This window comes from Columba livia, chromosome 5 (genome assembly GCF_036013475.1).
Source record: "Columba livia isolate bColLiv1 breed racing homer chromosome 5, bColLiv1.pat.W.v2, whole genome shotgun sequence".
NCBI classification, from domain to species: domain Eukaryota; kingdom Metazoa; phylum Chordata; class Aves; order Columbiformes; family Columbidae; genus Columba; species Columba livia.
Genome location: NC_088606.1, coordinates 68,737,476 through 68,755,287, shown reverse-complemented (window position 1 = coordinate 68,755,287; position 17,812 = coordinate 68,737,476). Strand labels below are relative to the sequence as shown.

Below are 17,812 nucleotides of genomic sequence, written 5' to 3'. Positions count from 1 at the left end.
AAGCCCCGCCTTCCTACACGAGTCCTCCGCGGCCACAGAGAAGGGCGAGCAGAGAGGAGGGCGTTTTGTGCGCTCCCGTGTCACCTCGCAGCCAATGGGGAGGGCGGGCCGGAGAACGGCGCGGCGGCGATAGGCTGGCGCCACGGTGACGTGCCGGAGCGGAAGGCGGGCGTTAGGTTTGAATTGCAGCGCGCGGCGGGGCCGCGGGCGGGCGGTTGGGCCGGGGCGCGATGGCGGCGGTGGCGGCGATGGCGGCGCTGCCGGCCGAGGTGAACCGGCGGCTGGCGCAGGTCCTGCGGGAGGTGGACGACACCGACCTGCTGTGGCTGCAGGAGATCCGCGAGCTGGCGGACCAGGTGTTCAGCAGGTACCGACCCGCCGCCCGCGCCGGGCCCCGCACCGGCCGCCGCCCGCGCTGACCCGCCCCTCCCCTTCCCCCGCAGCCACTACAGAGACGAGCCCGAGCTGATACCCAAGACGCCGTCGCAGAAGAAGCGGCAGCGGAGGAAGCGGCTTTCGACCCTGCAGGACGAGCAGCAGGGGCCGGGCAGGAAGAGGTGGGCCCGGGGCGGGGGGGCCGGACCGGGCGGCCGGGTCCGGGGCGCCCGCAGCACGGGGGAGCTGCGGGGCCGGAGTGTCCGCTGGGAAGGGATCCGCTCGGGGCCGATCTGCTGCCCACGGCGCGTCCCGCCCCGCGCACCCCGCCGGCGAAGGCCCGGTAGCCGTCGGGTGTTGTTTCCTCCTCCTCTCGCTGTCTCTCCCGCTCCGGAGCTCCGATGCTCGTTAGCTGCTCCTCTCAGCCCCGTGCGCGCTGAGCTCCTGGAGCAGCGCATCCCACTCGATTTCTCTCTGTTTCTCCGTGTGTTCCTGTTCGTGCGTGGAAGCGCTTCGGGCCGCACGCTGCCCAGCACGGGTGGACTGAGCAGCGCTGGGCTGTCACGCAGACACCCCGCGAGCGAGGAGTTAGACGTGCTATTTCTGCTTACTGTGTTTCCAGGCAGGGATCTGCCGGGGAACTGGTTTGTTAGGAGTTCTGGCCTGTTCCCGAAGCCAGTTCTAGTCTAATGTGCAATTTCTATTGCTAGATTATCTAGGAGGAGGAACAGCCGCCTCAAACTTGTACCCTCCAGGCAACATTCTCAAGAACTCCACAATAAAGAAAGCCTGGAACTCCTCAGGGCTGCGCTCAAGGACGCCTCTCCACCCCAGCGTGTCACAAGATCCCAGGCTGCCGCATCCGCTAAACGCTCAGAGGCCGTTCCTGAGACCCCTCTTGTGCAGCAAGCAGGAGGGAAGATTGCTGTAGTAGAAATTCAAGTCAGCGATCGCACAAGCGCGGAGCTGCACCTCCAGAAAAGCACAGCTAAACCAGCAGAGCTCTCCTCGCCCGTCCTCCTGAGCTCAGGTGATGATTCTCCCGCGGAAGGCAGGGCTGTCAAGTCACCACCTGCGCCTGCAGCCCCTGAGCCCGTGGTCCCTCAGACCCCTGAGGCCAACGACGCGGGAGAAAGCGAGGCTGTGTCCAGGCAGAAGACAGCAAAGGCAGCTGGTGCTGTGGTCATTTCGAGCGACGAGCCTGGGCTGGAGGTGGCGGATGAGGCTGCTCAGGTGGAAGAGGCGGCTGACAAGGAGCCGTCCCAGCACGCGCGGGACAGCCCAGGGACTCCAACGGGCGCCAGGCTGAGCCGCCGCTCCGTGCGCAGGAGTCTGATGGGTAAAACGTCCCTGACTCGCAGAACATCCTTGGCAGAGAAATACTCGCTCGCCAGCAAGAGGAGAAGCATGACCCGGAGATCTGCCGCCAGCACGCGGGTCAAGAAGGCAGCTCGAAAGTCATCTGTGTCCTCCAGTCCCACAGACGGTGAGTTTGAATGTCACCCCGTGAGTCTGCTTTGTGCCTCCTTGCTCTTTGTGTTGATCACCTGCATTTTGCTGCTGAAGGAGAAGGTTCTGGGCTGGCTGTGCAGTTTGTGCGGAGCTGGGCTGGAGGAGCTGCTGTCAGGCCTGGATGTTCTGACTGACGTTCTAGAGACCGGTGTGAACGGAGCAGCCCAGGCAGCTGCGCTGGTTCGTGGCCCCTGGGTTCAGCCTGGTAAATTAACAGCCTTAATTAACGTCTTGTGAGCTGCGGGGCGAGTGTGTGCAGCTCAGGACGAGGCTGGAGAGCAGCTTTGCTGCCAAAGGGGGTTCTGGGCGCTCCTGAAGGTCCATGTGTTCTGGGAAATGAGGCATCTCTCACAAATTCACCGTTCTTTGCACAGAACCTGGCTGCGGGACATTCTAGAGCCTCTCTTGAGAGGGGAATTTTGAGGCCCAGCTTTGTACATCTATGGAGTCTTCCAAACCTTTCCAGCTTGCGGTAGAGGCAGGTTTCAGCGAAGGACAAACTGATTTAAATGTTCTTCCATGCTGCTGGGATGCAGGCGGGTTTGGAGCGGCAGAGCCCGGGGTGGATGCATTTGATGTTGAGGATGGATTGGCTCTTCTGCACAGCGTACGTTTTTGTTTGAAGGTAGAACTAATACAGCTGTAATAATGTTACTGTAACGTGCTAATCTGCAGTGATCCAGCCTTATGGGATTTGTGCTGTATAAAACCGGCTTTTTTGAAGAGTTATCCTGTTTTTGCTGTAGGAGGGCGTGCTCAGACAGGCGCTGCGGTACCTTTGTCCGCGCCAGTGTCGCTGCTGTAGGTGAATGTCCTGGGGACGGTGTCGCGTGTGCGGCTGCGCGGCTTTCTGAGCGCAGTGGTGGGCGCTCCGCAGCGAACACTGAAACTGGGGGGAAGTCTCGTTAACTGCAAAGAGGCCCTGAAGCGGCTATATCTACCTAGTTTAAATGACCAGTCTGTATTACCTGGATGACCTGGGAGGTTTAAGGAAGGCTTAATTTCTTCCCTCTGCGCTGCTTGACAGGACTGTTCTTCTGCCTAGTCAAAATTTGGGGTGTAAGGGGGAACTGAGGTGTTTCAGGCAGCTCCAGCTGAGCTGGTTAATGTCCCAAAGGCCAAGGCACGTTAATTAACTGCAGAGCGTACCTGAGGCACCGGGTCTCGCTCTGTGTGCACAGAGGTGTGTTTGCGCTTCCTTCCCCAGCCCCGGGGCGCTGGCTGTGCACGGTCTGCCCTGGGCTCCACTCGGCCAGGATAATTAACAGCATTAATAATTAATAATGATTAATAATTAACAGCAGCTTCCGCTCGTGCTGGGGCTTAAAAGCAGCTGCCGCTGTGCCAGCTGGAATGCTGAGCGTATATAATGCTGATTTTAACTACTGTGAATACCTGGATGTGGCCCCGCAAAATGCGTCTGAGCACAAACCTCCTCACTCTTAATGTCGGCTCGTTGAACACCGCTTGGAACTCATCTATAATGGAAAACATTCGTTTTCTGATATTAAAACTGCAGCGGTGTTTTCTCTAGCGCTACTGAGGTGCGTCGGCCGCCCTGACGTGTAGCGGCACGCGTCCAGATTGCAGGCGAGAGCCTCGGCACCGGTCCCGAGGGGGCTCCGCGCCTCCACAGCCTTGGCCTGCACCCATGCATTACAGCTCTGCTGTTTTTGTCTTTTCCTGCAGTCTCCAGCTCTGCAGAGGTGCCAGAGGATGAAGAAACAGTTGTCAACGCTGGGTGAGGCTTCTTTAAGATGTTTCTTTATTATTAATCTCGCGCTTGGAGGGTATTTTCACCGTGACGTTCTGGGTATAAAATGCACTGCTTGCAGTGCAGCCTCCTCGTTTCCTTGATGTTATTAAACATGGCTGCCTTTTTTCTTTATATTTTTTCTAGGCCTCCTCCTGGACCTTGTACCCCCCCCAAGCCGGTAAGATTTGAGCAGAGCTTAAAGTGTTTCTGTTTGCGCGGGCTCGTGAGCACGACGTGCCGCATTCACTCTCACTTGCTGGGGAGCTCTGGCCACAGGTTGCCCAGCGCTGGAGTGACGCAGCACCGGGCGCTGCCTGCGCCAGCCCGCCCGCAGCCTCCAGACACGGACCAGGGGAAGCCTGAGACTGTGGACTGTGTTTTAATTGCAAATTCTCAGGCCTCATCTCTGATTATGATCTTCTGCTGGGCTGCAAGATGCTCCCTGTCCCCAGCCGTAGGGTCTGACCCTCACACGCGTCTGGGGGGTCACGGTCCCCACGCTCATCTTCTCCCGCAGCACCCACTGCCCAGCGCTTTGGGAGTTCACTGTTGGTGCTCCCAGCGCATTGGGAGTTGCGGTCGGTGCTCACCGCGCTGCCCGGTGCGTTGGGAGTTGCAGTCGGTGCTCACCGTGCTGCCCGGTGCGTTGGGAGTTGCAGTCGGTGCTCACCGCACTGCCCGGTGCTTTGGGAGTTGCAGTCGGTGCTCACCGTGCTGCCCGGTGCGTTGGGAGTTGCGGTTGGTGCTCACCGCGCTGCCCGGTGCGTTGGGAGTTGCGGTTGGTGCTCACCGCGCTGCCCGGTGCGTTGGGAGTTGCGGTTGGTGCTCACCGCGCTGCCCGGTGCGTTGGGAGTTGTGGTTGGTGCTCACCGCGCTGCCCGGTGCGTTGGGAGTTGCGGTTGGTGCTCACCGCGCTGCCCGGTGCGTTGGGAGTTGCGGTTGGTGCTCACCGCGCTGCCCGGTGCGTTGGGAGTTGTGGTTGGTGCTCACCGCGCTGCCCGGTGCGTTGGGAGTTGTGGTTGGTGCTCACCGCGCTGCCCGGTGCTTTGGGAGTTGCAGTCGGTGCTCACCGCGCTGCCCGGTGCGTTGGGAGTTGCGGTTGGTGCTCACCACGCTGCCCGGTGCGTTGGGAGTTGCGGTTGGTGCTCACCACGCTGCCCGGTGCGTTGGGAGTTGCGGTTGGTGCTCACCGCGCTGCCCGGTGCGTTGGGAGTTGCAGTCGGTGCTCACCGCGCTGCCAGCCCATGGGTCCCAAAGCCTCTGCCTGCTCCTTACAGGCCTATAAAGCCATTATTGCCACGCGCTTCTGTACCAGTGTAAGTGCAAAGGCAGCAAATAGCAGTGCATGTCACAGCGATAACAGGAACAATGGATCAGGGAAATGAGCTGCGGCTTCGCTGCGTTTCTGTTCATCCCTGCGGAGCGAGGGAGCGCTGCCAGCAGCCCAGCGAGCCCAAACACATTCCCAATGCGAAAAGCTTTCAGCCTTACTTTATGCGTTTGTTCAGTTCAAGCAGTTTTCCCTCGTTGCAGAGGCTCGTGCTGAGTTCACGGCTGCGCTGGCAGCGATGCCACCCAGGAGGTCACCGGGGTGCTGGCCCGAGGTGCTACGCACAGCTGGAGTTACAGTGTTAGGGCTTTTCTCCGGGTGCTGGCGCCCACGCTTTGTACAGCACACGTGGTTTTGTATTCTCTGGTGATGTTGCAGACAGTGTCTTCGTCAGGGTGACATCACGATTTGAAACTAATTGGCTGCTTCTGTGTGAGAGTTGTGCTGAAACCCGTTTGCTGTTCCTGCAGAATCCCCAAAGTCCACAGATGTCCCTTCGCTCTCAAACCGCCAACAGAAACAAAGAGCCACAGGAGACGAGCAGCAACGGTAACTCCCGGAGGGGTTTTGTGGCAGCGTTTTAAAAAGTCATCACTTTGGGAAGTCTGAAAGACTGGCTGGTTAATTTGAGAGCCCAGTTTGGAAGCCTAGTCTAGTCCTTGGCAAGCGAAGGCTTGTTTCAGGAGGCTGTCCGTGAGGAGGCTCTGTGCTGGAGCTATTTTCCGCCCTGGGAAGCGCAGGGACGCGGCGCTGGAGGGGCCTGTTCGCGGGTCCGGGCTGAGCCCGGTTCTGGAGCAGGCAGCGGTGTCTGTGCGGAGCAGGGCGCAGCGTCAGCACGGCCCCGCGCCGCGGGTCGCTCCGCAGCCCTGCTGCGCGTCGTGTTCCCGGCTCGCGGGGCGCTGTGCCGCTAGCTGCTGAAAGCGAGAGAGGCCCTGCTGTGCATCGTTCGTGGCAGGCTTTGCGCCGTTTAGTGAGCTGCTAAATCTGTTGTCTGTTTCACAGCTGTGTCGGAGGGACCGTTTTTCTGCTAGAACTGTGTAACCATGTTTTCTTTCAGAAAACAACTTACATAAGAATGGAGTGACCCAGGAACCACCCCAGAGTGCCAGGTACGTGGGTAGAATCGTTCTGTTCGGGAGGTGCCGCTGGACACCTGCAGTCCAGTGCGGAGCAGGTTCGGCACTGAAATGTTGTCAAATGGCCTCAGTGTTCTGTGGCTATGAAGCTTTTGCAATAGGTTTTCTCTGCCTCTATGAAAAGAGGATTTTATTAGTATCTTCTGTGGGATTAGAAATGTTTTATCCCCTTGTGTATACACCATGAATTACCTTCGAAGCTAGGGTAGTTTTAGGAGCCTTTTTAAACCTGACTTTGAGACAACCAGGAGGCTTTGCCATGTGTGATACTTTTCTCCCAGGAGAAAGCCAAGCTACAAAAGAGCTGTGGACGAGCGCTATGACATCCAGCACGCACAAGACGGAGGGCTCTCTCCTCCGAGAAAGAAGGTGCCATCCCCTGCCTTTCCAGCCAGCAAAGTAAGATCCTTGTAACCCTGAGGTACTTCACCAGACTTGTTTCTTACTCACGGTCCTGAGGATGGTTTTTGGCATTCCCCTCACAGGTGGTGCGGCCTTTCAAAACGTTTTTGCACACCGTGCAGAAGAACCAGCTTCTCATGACGCCGACCTCTGTGGGGAGACATGGCGTGATAAAATCTTTCATCAAGTACAACACTCCTGATCCCAAGGTGAGACGAGACTGTCGTAAGCTGGTACGTGATGGTCCGAGGAGTGCCTAAGCTGTGGCCCAAACGTGGAAAAAACTGGGGGGGCTAAACATAACTGAATTGCACCAGAGCAATAAGACAAAGCCGTTAGGTTTAAATTAGCTAGTTTGGATGCTAATAACACCAGTCATTTGCAATATGAAGCCCAGTGTAAGGTAATAACTCAAATATTTCACCGTGCTTATCGATGGGTTTGTACTAAGACCAGGCCTGTCATAACGAGGCATCTGCAGTATCAAATGTGGCATTAAATCAGTTTGTGTTCCTCTGTTTGCTGTGGGGGTGGTGGTGTCTGGATCCTGCCCTGTGCCGGGCAGTGTGCGTAGGCTGGGCGGGCTGGGCTGTCCGCAAAAGCGGGACAAACGTCCCGACGTGGGGCTGCTGGGTGCGTGAGACGAGCTGCGCGTTCCTGGGGCATGGTGCTGGTTTGGATGAGACCGAGCCCTGGGGAAGCGAAGGTGCCAGCGCTGAGTTAAGGAAGCCGGGTGTCTCCTGCAGCCCATCCGCTCACTGCGAGAAGGGCCCGTCATTGCCAAGCGCTAGCGCTGCTGCTTTGGTTCTTTTTACCAACACAAATCACTGTGCTGTCTGTCTGTCTGCAAGCTCTGCGGAAGCTGCTGATGCTTCCGTTTCAGCTCCCCAGCTGCTTCTCTTGCTCTCTGAGATGAACACCGCTTGTTTTCCGTCACGGCCGTTCCCGAACATCCGTGGCCACGTACCGTTGCCTGAGCTGTGTTTCAGGGCTGTGACCGTCCTCGACAGTGGCTGCGGTTTCCCGGCGTCGTCTCTGGGCCCTCAAGCTGAGGGAGAAAGTTGCCCTGACAAGTTGGTATAATCACATTTCAATCCAACCAGGAAAAGGAGAGGCAGAAACTGGAGACTCTGCGGAAAAAGCAAGAGGCCGAGCAGCTGAGAAAACAAAAGCTGGAGGAAGAAAAGAAACGGCGTCTGGAAGAGGCAAAGCTGTGAGTATTTGCTTTCTGCCTTGTCTGCCCTGCTCTGCGCCTCTAGGACCTTGGGTCTGGGTCTTCCATCTTGCAGAGTCCATGCCTACAGCAAAAGTTCTTGCTGGCTTGCTTTCACACCGCAAAGACAGTATTTGTTCTCGCCGTATCTATCTAGAACGCTAATAAAAAGTTAGGTGTCCCAGCTGACTGCTGCTTCAGCTTCTAGTCTTCAATCCTCTGTCTCAGATGGAGCTTACAAGCACTGCTGATGTCTAAAGGAACGGTGTACTTTGTTTGCGGGGTTTCACGCTGCCCGAGCGCTGTGTGCGGCTGGGTTTGGGCCGTGAGGAGCTCTGCTGGCCACACCGCAATGCGAGTTGCCCCGTGTCCCGCAGGAAGCGCGAGGAGCGGCTGCGCAAGGTCCTGCAGACTCGGGAGCGGGCCGAGCAGATAGAGGAGGAGAGGAAGAGGCGCATCGAGCAGAAGATCGCTCTGTCTGAGGAGAAGACTGAGAAGGTGAGGCCGCGTGTGCTGGAGCTGGTGGGGCTGTGTTTGCAGCCCTGGGCCGGCCGGTTCCCGGCACATCCGGGTGAACACAGACTGCACGCTGCTGCCAGAGGGACTAGAAAACGAGTTGGCCGTGTCGGCTGTGCCACAGCGCTGTCTGCCCTGGGCTCCAGTTCAAATGGCAGCTCTAGCGCATCCAAACCAGCAGCACTTACCAGTGGCAGGACTTCCCGCAGGCCACGCTGGCCGCTGTTAGTCTCTGCTCTCCGTTAGGTGTTCACACTGGCCAGACGGGGCTGTTAGTGGTGAGCGAGTCCTGCTGGTCGCTCCTCGGCTCTCCAGTCCGTGAGTCGCCTTGTGTGTGGAATCGGGGAGTCTCGCTGCGGTGTTGCTGCCGTGCAGGGTCGTGGCAGCGAGCGGCACCTCTGTTCTGCCGCAGCCCCGCAGCAGAGGGTCCTCCGAGATAAACGCTCTGCGAGGTGGATGATGGACGTGAGTGTGACATGAGTGTGCCTTCCTGAAAGAGGAGCTGGGGCTGCTTGGAGCCTGGAGAACCGACTGGAGAACAGTCGAGTGAAGAACTTCCCAGAAACTTGGCGGTTCCGGTGACTGCCTTTCTCCTGGATACAGCAAATGGCAGATGAAAGGCTTTGTTTTCCAGGATTATGAATCTAAATAGGCTTTATTAAGGCTCTGTTAGTCAGATGGGAGAAGAGCTTCCACCAGATAAAGCAGCCTAATGGCCCCAAGGCTTTATCTGCCTGAGGTTGTGCTCCCTCTGACTAATGGCTGGAGAGGTGAACGCACACATCCCTCCCCAGAGCTGCTCTGGTGGCGGGCACTGTGGGGCCGTTAGCACACGTGACCATAGCAGTCATTTGTCTGCTTTAATTATCTCCATCTGCTTTTCTTATTTCATGATTCTGAGAATGTATTCTGATGGCTTTTGTGGTATTAGATGTATGAATTCCAGAATGGGATCAGGTCTTCCTGGGGAGATGTAAGAGAAGGTCATTTCCTTAAATGCTACATTTCAAAGTAAAGCACGGGTCCCGTAGGCTCCCGGTGCCAAAGAAGGAGGGTGTTGCCGGGGGAGCGGGGGAGCTCTGCCTGTTTGAGTTGCTGCCGCCACGTTTTGTGTGCGGTGTCCTGCGGGCGCTCAGCGGTGCGTGTGTCGCAGGTGCGGGAGGAGAGGCTGGCGGAAGAGAAGATCAAGAAGAAAGCGGCTGCCAAGAAGCTGGAGGAAGCAGAGGCGCGGCGCAGGCAGGAGGAGGAGGCCAGGAGGCAGAGAGCGCTGCAGCAGGTGCGTGCTGGAGCCCGCCCCGCCGCCCGCCCCGCCGCTGTAAGCAGGAGTCCGGCGGCGGTTCCGACCCAAACCGAGGAGAATCCGCACAGCTGAGGGGCTTCGTGCTCAGATCTCCCTGCAGAGCTGTGCTGTTAGCCGTCAGTCCTGGTTGTCACCCACGTTTCTTCTGCGGTCCTGGACAGATTCTTACTAAAGACCTTAATTTGTGGATTGGCAAGCACAAAAATCTCTGTTAAGCCCCTGTCAGGGGTGCAGAGTGCGGTGGCCGTTGGGCCTTCGGGGTACGCTGTGGCAGCGCTGAAGCAGCTGGAGCGGTGACGCACCGCCTGGAGCGCTGGGGCCATCAGTGTTTTCCTGCTGAGCGGTGAAAGGCGCCCGAGTCTTGGGTCAGATAAGCTGCTCCTGCTCCTCCATTCTGGAGCCTGTTCCTGTGCAGTGTGGGGTGAGTAACTGCCCTGTTGGGCTCCCCAGGAGGAGGAGGAACGTCGGCACAGAGAGCTGGTGCAGAAGAGGAAGGAAGAGGAGCAGGAACGTGCCAGGAAGGCTGCAGAGCAGAGACAGGCGGAACAGGAGAGAGAGCGACAGCTGGCTGCGGAGAGGGAGCTGGAGAAGAAGAAGGAACAGGAGAGGATCCAGGCAGAGAAGTAAGACAATGTCCGTTTGTGTGCCAAATTCTGTGCTGGGACTGTGAAAGCAGCAGGAACAGCGGGTGCTGGTGAAAGGCCCGAGCAGTGACGAGCTGCTCTGTGCTGACGTGCAGCTCTGCACCGTCCCGGGCACTGCGCTCCAGAACTTCTGTGCTCCGTAACGTGGGCAGAGAGGTGGGGAGGACACCCCCGTGTGGTTTTGGGAGTAACGGCCTGTGGTTTGGTTTGCAGGCTGCGGGAGCAGCAGGAGCGGGCTGCTCGCCTGCAGAAGGCTGTGCTGGCTGCGGAGCAGCAGCTCCACAGGGAGACGGAGAAGAAACAGGTAAGTCCCCTCCTCTGGTCGGTGGGTAGAGCCGCACGGGCCTGAGTTCCGTGTCCATTGCTGCTGGGAGCGGCCGAGCTGCTCTTGCTCTCTTAGCCAGCAGCACTGCTGGAGAAGGGACAGACAACACACATGCTGAACAGGTTTTTGGCTTTTTTCCCTCTCTGTGCCTCTGTTGGTATCAAACAGGAATTAATTCCAGACCTTTCAGTCTCCATTTTACGTTTGTGCCGCCTCCGGCAGTACCTCAAGCACAAAGCAGGCTTTCCTGGGTTGTGTCCTGCAGCGGTCATGCCAGCACAGATTAACTAAGCCAAGTAGCAAGTGATAGGACAGGAGGAAACGGCCCCAAGTTGCGCCAGGGAATGTTTAGATTGGATATTAGGAGAAAATTCTTCCCCAAAGGGCTGTGGGGCAGTGGAACAGGCTGCCCAGGGCAGTGCTGGAGTCACCAGCCCTGGAGGGGTTGAAAGGCGTTCGGATGAGGTTCTCAGGGACGTGGGGCAGTGCCAGGGTCAGGTTATGGTTGGACTCGATGATCCTGAGGGTCTCTTCCAACCAAAATGATTCTGGTTCTATCTAACACAAGTTCTGCTTGTCCAGCACACAAGGTCAGTAACACAAATAGCGTGATGTGTGTTTTCTCTGCAGCGGCTGCAAGCCCCTTGACCGTGTTTACCTTTCTGCTCCTCACCGTTCTTCTGCAATTCCCATACACTTGGCCTCTAAAAATACCGTTTGTTAGTCTAAAAAGAGGCTGAGATCAGCGGCCCAGAGCGTTCCACCTGCGGGTGCTCAGCTGCTTTGTGACGCTCGTGTCCCAAAGATAAAGTCAGCAGCAGGTTCCTAAAGCACGGGGTCCCTGTGCACCCGGGAGGGCAGCGGGTGCTCTCACACGGGAAGGCCTGCGGGGAGCTCAGGCTGTTGCTGTGCGTTTGTTCACTCCTGAGCTGCGTTCGAGGTGCTCCGGAGCATCACGAGCCTCAGGGACTTGCAATGAGATGCTTAGTTGTGTGGGGTTTTTGGTTTTTTTCCCAAACCGATAAAATGGATCCCTGGATTAAGAGCGTATCTCAGTTCATAAGATTAATTAACTCGTGGTGTTGGCTTGCCAGCAGGAGCAGCAGAGGCTAGCAGAGGCGAAGAGGCAGGAGCAAGAACAGAAGAAACTGCTAGAGGAACAAAAGGCTAAAGACTTAGCCCAAGCGCAGCACCCAGGAAACAATGAGGTATTTCTGCTCCCTGGCCAAACCGCTCCCCGGGCTGGCAAAGGGCACCGTGATCCCCGCACTGGCGCTGCTTCAACGGGCAGTTCTACCCTCTGCTTCTCATACTCCCTTTCAATAGCAAAGGGACCCTGTGAACGTTCTCCCAGGTTATCTGAGTCCCGGTGGCCTGAGCGTGTCCGTGTGGATGCTGGAGACAGGAGGGAAGGGCAGCGCAGGGCGCGCCGGGGCAGCCGCTCCCGGGGCAGCGGCTGGAGCTCCAGGCAGGAGCCGCGGCGCTGCGGTTTCGGCTCAGGGCCGGGCACGGCCACAGGATGGCAGCCGAGCCGCTGCTGCGGCAGAGCTGTGCTTCAGTCCTTACCTGCAGACCCCGTGAAACGCAAGGAAACGTTCATGGGCACAAAGCCGCGAAGGCCATCTTTTGTGGGGAAGAAAAACTTGCCAGCTTTCTAGAGATATGTTTCACGTGGGGGGAAATTTCAGTGCTGCGGTTCCATAGGAGTGACAATAGTTTGTCCTGAGCTGTTACGTGCTCATTCTCTGCATGGTAATAATCCATTTAACAGTTAAAAAAGTCCAGGAGTTTGGTTGCAGGGTATTTAAAGCCCATTACTCAGCTCCAGCTTTGAGGATGTAACAACTCCAATTAAGCCTTGCTTGAACTGAGCGGAACTGCTTTATAGAATCACAGAGTGTCCTGAGCTGGAGGGACCCACAGAGCATCGGTTCCAACCCCTGTCCCTGCACAGGACACCCCACAGGTCACCCCGTGTGTCTGAGGACGTTGTCCAGTCTCTGGAACACTGTCAGGTGGGGCCGTGACCCCTCCCTGGGGAGCCTGTTCAGTGTCCAGCACCTCTGGGGAAGAACCTTTTCCTCATGTCCACTGACCCTCCCCAGCACATCTCCTGCCGTTCCCTGGGGTGTGTTACATGCATCTCTGGCTGGCTTCATGTCGTACGTAGCCAATTAAGCGGCCTAATTAATGAGAAGGCAATGCAAAGGCATAATTGGCTCCAAACTTTAGAACGTGGGTTGAGTTCTTGGGTGAGAGCTGCGGAGCTGCCGTGCTGCGGGTCTTGCAGCGGGGCGGTGGGCGAGCGCGGCGCTGGGCTGCCCGGCCCGCGGGTGCCCGGGGCGGCTCGCACGTCAACGCCCGCGGAACGGTCTGTTTGCAGACCCCACCCGCCTCCGAGTCGTACCAGATGACTCCACAGAGCCGGAAAGCCCCGAAGCCCCTCGCGGTGAATACAGCTGACAACTACGGAATGGATCTGAACAGCGACGACTCCACCGATGACGAAAGCCACCCCCGCAAGCCCATCCCCGCCTGGGCCACGGGTGAGTGTGGGCAGGTCGATGTCTGTCCCGAGGTCCTGGGCTTTGCTCCAGCCCAGAGCAAGAGCCGGTGCAGGGCTTTGCCCAGCTCTCCCTGCTCGCTCGTGAGTTAAGGGTCCGAATGTCCAGCGCTGTGGCTGGAGTGCCGAGCCGGGGGCTCCTCACTCGATCTGCTGCGACACTGTTGGCAACAAAGACTCTTACGCTGCTTTACCAGAGCTGCTGGTGTCCCGTTGCCAGCGCGAGGGGAATAGCGATGAACCCCTGCTCTGGCCTTGAGCCCGCTTGTTGTTGATTCGGCTTTAAAGAGCGAAGCGATGCCAGATGCCATGGGCCAGTTTCAGCCCGGCTGTTGTTCTGGTTCTGAAATACTCAGTTCCACAATTTCATATTCCACCCAGCCCAGGGGAGCGAAGGAGTTGCAGGGAAACTGGTGGTATCTGCAGGAGGACGAGCCGAGCGTCTTCACCTCTTGCAAACTCACTCTGGTTCCTGAACAGAATGCAGACCACACAATATGTGCCGTCCCATTTATCCATGGTGAATCTCTAGGCTTAAACAGAGTGCTTTAAACCATTGAAGAGCAGGATTTCCCCCATTTGCGACCTCACTGTGGTTAGAGATGAGCAGAGCAGGGATGTGCTGCGTGCAGGCGGGCTACACAGCAATTCTGGCTAAAAGCGTGACGTCCGTGTTGTGTTTGTGCAGGGAGCCAGCTGCGCCAGGCCGTCCTGCAGCAGTACCGCCACCCGCCCAGCCTGCGGGCGCTGTTCGGGGCCATCGCGGTGCCGCGGCTGGAGAGCATCTTCCGCAAGAGCAAGCCGCGCTACTTCAAGCGCACGAGCTCCGCGGTGTGGAGCTCCCCGCCGTTCCCCGGGGCCCGGCCGGCGCTCGCGCTGCCCCACGGCCCCAGGAAGTAGCGGGGGCGGCGGCGGGGGCTCCGGCTGCGGGGGAGAAAAGATCCTGCGCAGTGTCTGTAAATCTGTAGGTTTTAGCGTTGAATAAAGGTCAGCTGGTTTTGGGCCTCTCCCATCTTCTGGTTTTGGGGCTTTTTTCTCACTGTGGGTTTTGGGAGGTATTGCCTCGGGAGGGATGCGCTTCCACTCATCACAGGCCTCGTTAGGCTGCTTGTCACTAATCGAGGCACATCTAAAATTCACACTCTTTTAGAACAGAATTATATACATTATTTGTCTCAAAGCAGAAGAACATGAACAAAGCGCCGCGTTTCCAAGGCCGCCCTCGCTCACTCCCCGTGGGACCCGCTCCAGGGACACAGAGTCAGGATGGGCTCTGCCAGGACAGCTGCTGGAGCCGCCTCCGGGAGCTTCTCCATGGAACCGCTGCGCCGCGGCCCCGGAGCTGCGGTGTCCGCGTGACGCCGGGGCTGAGCCCGCGACCCGCGATCCCGCGGCCGCAGCTCCCAGACGGGCCGGGGAGCGGACGGGAGGGAGCACAGCCAGATGGGGCACGGCGGGTGCCTCCCGAGACCGCGCTCGTGTTCTGACAGCCCGATCCTCCCCGCGCAGCACGGTGAGTGCGAACAGCACTGGCGCCGAGGGGTCGGTCAGGCCCCCGCGGCTCCTGCATCGCCCCACGGAGCGGCCGAGCGATGCTGGAGAGCAGCACTCGCTCCCGCCGGGCACAGCCCATCTGAGCAAACAGGGAAACAAAGCCCTGTCCTCCAGAATTCCCCGCCAGGGAATCCCAGGTGTACAACAACCCCCTCTCGAGGGCCGCGAGGTTCCCACGGGGAAGTGCCGCAGCGCGTTCTGCGGCACACACAGCGCTCGCCGCCCCAAGCCGCGCTTCGCTCCCCCGTTTCTGCGCACAGCCCCCGCCGCTGAGGGAGCCTTTCTGTGCCCTGACAGTCTCCGACGGGCACACGGACACACGGGAGCACAAAACAGAGAAGCCTCCGGCACCCCGGTCCGAGTTGGAAAAAGAGCCCCGGGCAGACGGCCCGGTCGGGTTTGGTGACGCCCGCCCGGAGAGGACGCCGGGCTCCGCCGCGCACCGAGCCAGCCCATGGCCCGCGGCCCTGCTCTGCCCCCCGTCCGGCCCTGAAAAGCAACAGCAGCATTTTACAGGAAGGAATTTTATGTTATAATTTCATATTTCACTATCGTAGTCGCCTAGATGATCAACTTCACACCATGAAAAGATTAAAATCGTATGTTTCTACCGTCCTAGAGGAAGGTCACCAGGTATTCACCGTTCATGTGGTTCTTCACAGCCATTTAAAAATGAGCCATATCGCAGACAGTCCCTCGAGGTCCTGGACACCCCTGCACAAGCACCTCATGTTCGGGGGGGAGCGGGGGCACCTGTTCTCTTCCAGGCCCCCACTTCCTCACCACCTTTAACCCGAGTGCCGAGGGACCCGAACCCTCTGCCAGAGCCGCTTGTGGTGCTGATCCCGCAGCCCGTGGCAGTGCCAGCGCCAGCACCAGCGCCAGCACCAGTGCCAGCGCCAGCACCGGTGCCTGCGCCAGCGCCAGCCCCGCGGGGCAGGGCAGCCAGGGCACGCAGCCTTCACCCCGGCTTTCATCCGCCCGCTCCCCAAACACGGACCTGGATCCATCCCAGCGCAGCTGCGTGACCCGCGGGGCCCGCTCCCCCCCCGCGGCACCAACCCAGGTGTGCACCCCGCATAAATAAATACCCCATGTATTATACACACCCAGGTGTCTGCGTCCCGCTCGCCGCTGGCACACGCGCTGCAGCCCGCTGGCATGAAGCTCGCCGCTCCACTGCTCCTCGCCCTGCTGCTCTGCAGCTCCCTCGGTAAGTTTTGACAATTAGAAAAATAGGATATTACCTTTTTTATAACCTTGAACTCACTAAACCCCTGCAGAACGTATTCAAACTGCTCAGAGTTCCGTCAGAACCTGTCGGAAGGGATTCCGGGGAAGCAGCTGAAAGGTGCCTGACGCCTCATTTAAAGCTTTTGAGAACAGGCTGTGTCCCTGCTGCAGGACGTGTCCCCGCGGGTCCCGCTGGGGTGACGGGGACACTCAGGTACCCGGCCTGCAGGAAAACACTCCTCACAGCGGCCGGTGTTGGGGCTCGGAGGTCGTTTTGCGGGGGACGCTGGGGCGGTTGGGGGGAGCCCGCGCGGTGCCCCAGCGCTCGGCCCGGCCCGCGCCCGCGGACGCGCTGCAGCCGGGGACAGGGCGGCTCACACAGCGCCCGCGCCGGGGGCATCCGTCTGTCCTGCTGCTTCCCGGGACCGGAGCAGACACGGGGACTCGGCCCTGAGCAAAACCAACCCAACACCACCCTGAGTGCACAACGGGCGGCTGCGGGAGGAGAGGCTGGGGAGCAGCAGCTCACCACGGGGGGACCTGTGCCAGAGCAGCCCCTGCAGGAACACACACATCTGAGAGCTTTAAAACAGCCCAGAGCTGAGAACACGGACAGGAAAACCTCAGTGTGGTTTGCGTGTTCTGTGGGAGCGTGAACGGGCGGCAGCGGGTCAGAGCGGGGCCCGTCCCTCACCCGCCGTCTGTCCCCAGGGGCCGGGACCCCCGGGACCGTCCCCAGCCTCCTCCGGACGCTGCTCCAGGGCTCTGTCGAGCAGCTGCGCTCGGGGCCGATGGCTCAATACGCAGTGGACAACACAACCGGCGCCGCCCTGGGCTCCTTAAAGGAATGCATTGACCAGCTTTCTCCTGAGCACCTGCGCGCCCTCGTCGACCTGCTGGTAACTCACCCCCTTTGTTATCCGCATCAGTGCCTGTACGTGCCTTGTACCCCATCCTGCACAAAGGGCACGCGGGTCCTTTCCCCGCAGCGTCCCCTGTGACCAGCACGGGGTCTGCCAGCTGGTTGCACAGCAGATGGTCCCTACAACAAACACCAGGGTTTTTCCTGGAGGCTGGGACCCGCGGAGCCGCTGCCTCCGGGGCAGGAGCAGCCCTGGTGCAGGGGCGCGATCGGGACGGAGCCGGGAACACGTGCTGCTGACAGCCGGGAGGACTCCGGCACGTGTGACAGCGGCTCCCGGTGACCGCGGACGGGACCCTGGGTGACGTGCGGAGCTCAAGCCCCGCGGGTGGGGATGGAGCCCGTGTCCCCGCGCGGGTCACAGCGGGGCCGTGCAGCTCGGGTGCCGCTGCGACTCCGGCTGCTCTCGGCACGCGTGGGGTCTGTCCTGCCACACTCTCGGCTCCCGCTTTCTGTTTCAGAACCTGGTTCGCACAGAGGCCTGAAGTGACAAGAGATTTGATCTGGCTGCCGATAACGCTCAGGAGCTCCAGCTCCTCGTGCCCAGCGCCTCTGGCAAAGCAACAAATACAAACACTGCAGAAACCAGGATCCTGGCACCTATTCTACTAAACCACGTGCTGACCACGACACTCGTCACCTTCCAGACTACCACAGATCTTATTTCTTTAGAGGGAACATCCAAGGTCTAAATAAAATTCAGATGATGCTTTAAAATCATTCCTGTGATTTGTCTTTATAAATGAAGGTCTTATTTTTCTCCTCCTTACTGCCAGGACAAGACGCTGTGGGTTCCCTGCTCCAGCACTTCTCAGCCTCACACGCACTCATGGACCCGGGAGGACGGGCAAGGAAACCGTGCACTTCCCCGAGCACACGCTGCTCCGTGAACGTCTGTCTGTCTGTCTGTCCCTCCGAGTTGTTCAGGCAGCTCACGGTGCCCGGGCCGCTCAGCTTTGACACCCCAGAGGCACGAAGGGGCTGTTCAGTCACCCTGGGTGGGCTGGGACAGCGATGACCAGTCTGGCTCC

General features: G+C 59.0%; 1 protein-coding gene across 4 annotated transcripts; it reads left to right on the top strand.

The window, feature by feature from the left end:
* Positions 1-115: 115 nt before the first annotated feature.
* Positions 116-17,501, top strand: INCENP (inner centromere protein). 4 transcript variants are annotated; one of them, XM_065065699.1, is made up of 20 exons: positions 136-367; positions 444-557; positions 1,086-1,861; positions 3,577-3,628; positions 3,788-3,821; positions 5,444-5,522; positions 6,031-6,082; positions 6,391-6,508; positions 6,595-6,720; positions 7,615-7,724; positions 8,102-8,222; positions 9,394-9,516; positions 9,991-10,163; positions 10,398-10,488; positions 11,607-11,717; positions 12,893-13,055; positions 13,761-14,585; positions 15,740-15,839; positions 16,571-16,758; positions 17,243-17,501. In XM_065065699.1, exons 1-17 carry the CDS (start codon positions 231-233, stop codon positions 13,970-13,972), a joined length of 2,592 nt encoding a protein of 863 aa, XP_064921771.1. In that variant the 5' UTR covers positions 136-230; the 3' UTR covers positions 13,973-14,585; positions 15,740-15,839; positions 16,571-16,758; positions 17,243-17,501. The 4 variants fall into 4 exon arrangements, with proteins under 4 accessions (XP_064921772.1, XP_064921771.1, XP_064921769.1 ...); XM_065065697.1 differs by having other exon boundaries at positions 156-367; positions 11,604-11,717; XM_065065700.1 differs by lacking the exon at positions 11,607-11,717 and having other exon boundaries at positions 116-367.
* The last annotated feature ends 311 nt before the right edge of the window (positions 17,502-17,812 follow it).

Coding starts and splice junctions, on each gene's coding strand:
- INCENP (XM_065065698.1), top strand. CDS start 231: ATGGCGGCGGTGGCGGCGATGGCGGCGCTGCCGGCCGAGGTGAACCGG. Junction 368..443: donor GCGGACCAGGTGTTCAGCAG/GTACCGACCCGC, acceptor CTTCCCCCGCAG/CCACTACAGAGACGAGCCCG. Junction 6,083..6,390: donor GAACCACCCCAGAGTGCCAG/GTACGTGGGTAG, acceptor CTTTTCTCCCAG/GAGAAAGCCAAGCTACAAAA.